General features: G+C 36.3%; 1 protein-coding gene across 2 annotated transcripts in view; it reads left to right on the top strand.

The window, feature by feature from the left end:
- LOC122091880 (DExH-box ATP-dependent RNA helicase DExH8) overlaps window positions 1-5,315 on the top strand; it is a 20,319-nt gene that overhangs the window by 4,271 nt on the left and 10,733 nt on the right. For both annotated transcript variants that reach the window (XR_006144058.1, XM_042662107.1), the window contains exons 5-7: window positions 781-1,095; window positions 3,244-3,390; window positions 3,469-3,649. Coding sequence is in view for 1 of the 2 variants with exons in the window: in XM_042662107.1 (XP_042518041.1) it covers window positions 781-1,095; window positions 3,244-3,390; window positions 3,469-3,649 (643 nt within the window). In the remaining variant the exon portion in view is untranslated. The remainder of the gene's footprint in view (window positions 1-780; window positions 1,096-3,243; window positions 3,391-3,468; window positions 3,650-5,315) is intronic.

The raw sequence follows: 5,315 nt of genomic DNA, 5'->3' as shown, positions 1-5,315 counted from the left end.
CTGGGGGGAGGGGGAGTATGGAGGCTCATTTTTCCTCAGGCTTGGGTTTTGCTGGTTGGGGTTGTGGATTTGCCAAGCTCAAGCCCCCTGCATGAGAACAGTGACTATCCTTTTGATGAAGGAAGTGAGATTTAAGGCTGTAGGACCTTAGTTCATGAAATGTGCCATCCACTGGAGACCAAAGTGATTTACATTATTATTATTATTATTATTATTATTATTTTTTTTTGGGGGGGGGGAGGGGTGGGGGGAATAACATGTTGCAGTAGCTTTTTGATGACTAATTGTGATATTTTAGGATTGGTGGTCTTCTTTTCAATATTAGCCTTGACATAGCCTGGTGGTCCTGGCCTTCAAAGCACTCCTTCCTCCATCTGTTTCCTTGTATTCGAATCATGTTTATTATGGGGCCAAAGTCCAACATGCTTTTGGATATTTTGTGGTTCTGTAGAGTGCACTATAACAAATTTAATAATATTCTTGATCAACATTGAGTCTGCAGGTAAAACCCTGAAGTAGACATTTATGGTTTACATTCAGCTATGCAAAAAACTTTTGTGCCTACTAGAATGCAGAGGCTAACAGTTTTTTTATTTAAATCTGCTTATATCTTTATTCTTTAACATGTATTAAAACTTATTGTTTATTGGATATCTCTCCTAGTTTTTTCTTGCATATGACATTCTTCTGTTTCTATTGATGTTTATATGGCACATTCTTGACTTGATAAAAACAATATTTGATGGTATTGTGATAATTGCAAAATTGATTGCCAAACAGGTTGCTGAACTCCTTGGAATAAGTTCAGATTCCTTGCCAGCCAAATACTGTTCTGGCCCCAGTCCCCACTCTTCTGATGCTAGTATCCAGCCTGTAGTGCACAAACTTATTCATGATTTGGTTTTACACATTCATGAAAATGAGCCAGATATTGAAAAGAGCATTTTAGTTTTTCTTCCAACATACCAGTCATTGGAGCAGCAATGGTTCCTTCTAAAGCCCTTTAGTTCAATCTTCAAAGTTCACATTCTGCATCGCAGCATTGACACTGAGCAAGCTCTCATGGCCATGAAAATATGGAAATCTCACCGTAAGGTATCCTGCTACTTCCAACCCCCACCCAAAAATAAAAATAAAAATGGACACTATAAATTTGCAGTCTAAGTGTTTGTTTCTGATATTTTCACTTGGTTATTGATGCCCAAAATTGAAGTATCAGTATCAGCTGTGATGTTTATCACGTGCTTGTTAAAAAAAAAAAATGTATCAATATCAGTGGAGATATTTGCAAGTTGATTTTTAGAGCATAAGAAATAGATATAAATTTTCATGTCAAATAAAGCATAGGAAGTGATGTCCCTTTCTCCTTTGATGCAATGGATTTTATAACTGTTGACCATATTTGGAATGTGGCAGCTTTGGTTTGGCAGTCAAATTCTGTGGACTTGTTGCCCACATTGCCTTTCATCCATGTCAAACTCTAGCACAATCAGAATTTGCCTTGTGTCAAAGCAGATATTCCAAAAGTGGTTGAAAAATTAGATTTTTCATAAAATTTTGGAATGGTGAAAAAAATACACCTAGGTGTCTGGGTGTCCCTTGCTGGACGACTGCTTTGGGCACCTAGGTGCTGCTTAGTTGCCTTCTTGGTACTGCCTTGATGTCCAGTTTCCCTCCGGGGCTCCAACGGGTTGGGTCGTCCTGATGCCATGACAACTATTGGTGAAAGTACAAGGGGGAGAATCTGATAGACCACTGAGTTTAACAAGTTGAGGATGTAGAGGATGCCTTGTCTGTCCAATGGTGTGAACGAACAAATCAGCTTTCCAAGTGGAAAATAGGTGCCAATGATGGAAACCATTTGCTTGCTTAGAAAAAAAAAAGGTGGAAATCATTCCATTACGGATAGTTGAGAAATTTTTTTCGTAAATTGTAATTGTTTTACATCAGGAGTAAGGTATAATGTGCCTCCTTTCACTTCCATAAGCTGTATGATGCAAGGCAATCCATATTGTGATAGTTACAATTTACAAACCAGTCATAGGTGCAAGCAATGTGGAGGAGAGGCAGAAAATGTATCAAATGTATTGTTGTGTATGTGGCCACTACAATGTAATACAAATGGAAAACTGGGTTCATAATTGTCATTGTATCTGGAACTTAAGAAAATGACATGGAATGTAGCATAGGCCTCTAGCTACTATCAAGTTCAGTACTTTATTCCATTGGTGTGACCAATTAACCTTCAGAGTCAATACAAATGAATCTCTAAGCAATGACCAAAAAAATGAGGATCTGATGCAGTTCTAATTTTGGTCTGTAAGGGGAAAAAGTGGAGTTTCCAAATTCAAATGGGAAGAAATTGGACTCGTAGTGCTTGAAGATAATCCTAAGCAGAAACTTGAATTATTTGTGTGTATTGGAAGATAGCTGCCAGTGTTTCCTGTCATTAAAGACTTGGGGGAGTTGCTTTTTGTTCTTGAATTAAGATGGATGATGTTGTCAGTTGTGACAATAAGGAAGTGTGGGCAATGCTTATAAATTAGACGCCTGGAATAATAATTTCTAGGGTCTGTTTAGCAGAACTTCTCAAGGGAACCCTGCCAGTCTAGCATTCCCACGCCCAGACGCAGCTGGGCTTGAAAATACCTAGTGTGCACGGGGTTAGCTGGGTCTTTTCACTCCTAGCTGTATCTGGGTGTGGGGAATGTTAGGCTGGTAGTGTTCTTTCTCCTTAAAATTTATTTTGTAAGAAACATAGCATGGATTGTGCTGCAGTTCTGGACTCATGTGTTGTAAAATAATTCATAGAATTAATTTTTTTATGTTGTTTTGGTCTTTTCTTTCTGAATAGTGTCTATTTTAATAGTATGGTGTACTTAATATTTTTTTATTTATTCACACTTTTAGTACTGTTATAAACCTCTGGGGGTCCATTGGTATTTTGGTTCATCATTTCTATTTTCTCTTTTACTAAATTGTTTAGCTATCTAATGTTTGAGTGGTTCCTGGCATTATCCTTTAATTATTCTCTTTTAATGTTAAAATTAGAGGATATAAGCTTTTCCATATTTCTTATAGTAGTACCTGACAGTTTATTTGATGTCTTATTTGGTTGGGTGCTTTTTTTTTTCATTCTAGTATTTTGATAAACAGGTCGAAATATTTCAGATACTGTGATCAATGTTGTGCATCTTAAGAATGCTCTTGTCTTGTTCTCTAAAAAAATTTGAATTTGTATAGGTTATACTGGCCACAAATATTGCAGAATCATCAGTCACAATACCTGGAGTAGCCTTTGTCATTGACTCGTGCAGATCTTTACAAATATTTTGGGACAACATTAGGAAAAAAGATTCAGCAGAGCTTGTCTGGGTGTCTAAATCACAGGTATTAGGAAAATATTTTGTTTTGGTTTCTGATTTTGCTACTAGGAACTGTTTAATTGTTTCCAATAATATGCCGTAGGCTGATCAGAGGAAAGGGCGGACAGGTCGGACATGTGACGGCCAGATTTATCGATTGGTTACTCGTTCATTCTTCAATAAGTTGAATGAGTATGAACGTCCAGCTATCTTGAGATTGTCATTGAGGCAACAAGTGCTTATGATTTGCTGTGCTGAATCTAAAGCCATCAATGATCCCAAAGGTATATCTACTTTTTAAATAGATTTATACATTTTAAGTTTCTTAGCCAGTTTTATGGTCTCACGAAAGACAAGATGCCCTTATGTCAAGCCTTCGGTAGATGCCATATCGTCAGATCTGGCTTATCTTTTGATTGGTATAACTATATGGAATTATTGCATATATAGTGTACTACAAAAAGCATTAAATTCATAAATGAACTGAAAGAAATCCTGCAGGCATGGGGACTAGCTTATGGATGAGACAAATGCCCGAGGTTCATGGCCATTGTTTGATGACTCACAAAAGGGTTTGCTTGTTGAAATATTGACCCATTTTTCTTTTTCAAAAACTCCCCAATTGGATGATCGTACCAATAGTTGTCAGGGCGTCGCTTAGGCGACGACTAGGCATCCAGGCGGTTTGCCTAGGGCCTAAGCGACAGTCGCCTTGTTGCATTGCATGTTGCCTTGTGCTTTGGCACTTATTTATGCGAAATATCATTTAATTACTTAAGATATTATTCATAAATAAGCAAATAACCCATATTTGAATCCAATAAAAATAATTTAAAAATCAAATTCCAAAAGGATAAAGCCGACCCCCCAGTCCAAGAACAAAAATTGAATTTTGGTTACAGGAGCAATTTTCAACTTTTAAATGCTGGGGTTTTTCTCAATTATGAAAATTTTATAAATTCTATCATGTTAAAACATTGCTAAAAACCAAAAGTCCGGTAAAATAATATTTTGTTTTGACATCCATAAAATTATTTTCATTCATGCGATTTTAACAGTATTTTCGCACTTAAAAATAAGTTTGACCGGAGCATAACTTTGTCATTACAACTCAGATTTAATTAATCTTAGACTTGTTAGAAAGCTGGTTTTATGTTATAACTAATACAAAAAGTCTCATGTAAAAATAAAATCATTTGACCAGTCAAAGTTATTATAAAATTAGAGCATTTATCTAAATGTTGATTTTTTATTACTTAATATGACTTAATGTTAATTTTTTATGATTGGATGTGGCTAAATGTTGATTTTTAATGACTTTATGTGGCCTAATCTTGATTTTTTATGATACAAGGTATATATAACTTACTAAATAATGTTAGAAAATAGAAAAAATAAAAAATAACACTTGTTTGCCTTGTTTGCCTTAAGGCGGGCGCCTTCTCGCTGATGCAGATACGGCTGCCCTTTCTTGGTTGGACCAGCATGACCGGCTTTGGAAGCCAAGAGCCAAGAAGAACCGGTCCAACCCAGGGTTTTGGTCCAACAAGGGTTGGAAATAAGATTAGTAGTTTACTTAGTATTTTATTTCATGCTTTTAGTTTCCAGACTTGAACGTAGGAGTAGGATTTATTTCCTTGCTTTGGTTTCCTTTTATAGTTGTTTCCTAGTTTAGGCTAGTTTCCATTCCAGTTAAATTTCTAATTTCATGTTCTTATTTTTCTATATATTTGTTGTAATCGACTGAAGATTTAGAGAGCAATTTGATTATTGAATGAACGTGTTAGTGTGATCCTCCTTTTTCCCCCTCTCTACTCTGATTTCCCTTCCCTTCCCTAAGGTTCTCCATCAACTTGGTATTAGAGCCGAAGGATCCTATTCTTTCCCCATCTTTCTTCTTCCCTTCCCATTCTCTGTGTCGGATTCTGCCGATTCTGAGAACAAAAAAAA

This window comes from Macadamia integrifolia, chromosome 10 (genome assembly GCF_013358625.1).
Source record: "Macadamia integrifolia cultivar HAES 741 chromosome 10, SCU_Mint_v3, whole genome shotgun sequence".
Taxonomy (NCBI): domain Eukaryota; kingdom Viridiplantae; phylum Streptophyta; class Magnoliopsida; order Proteales; family Proteaceae; genus Macadamia; species Macadamia integrifolia.
This window is presented reverse-complemented; position numbering and strand designations above follow the sequence as displayed.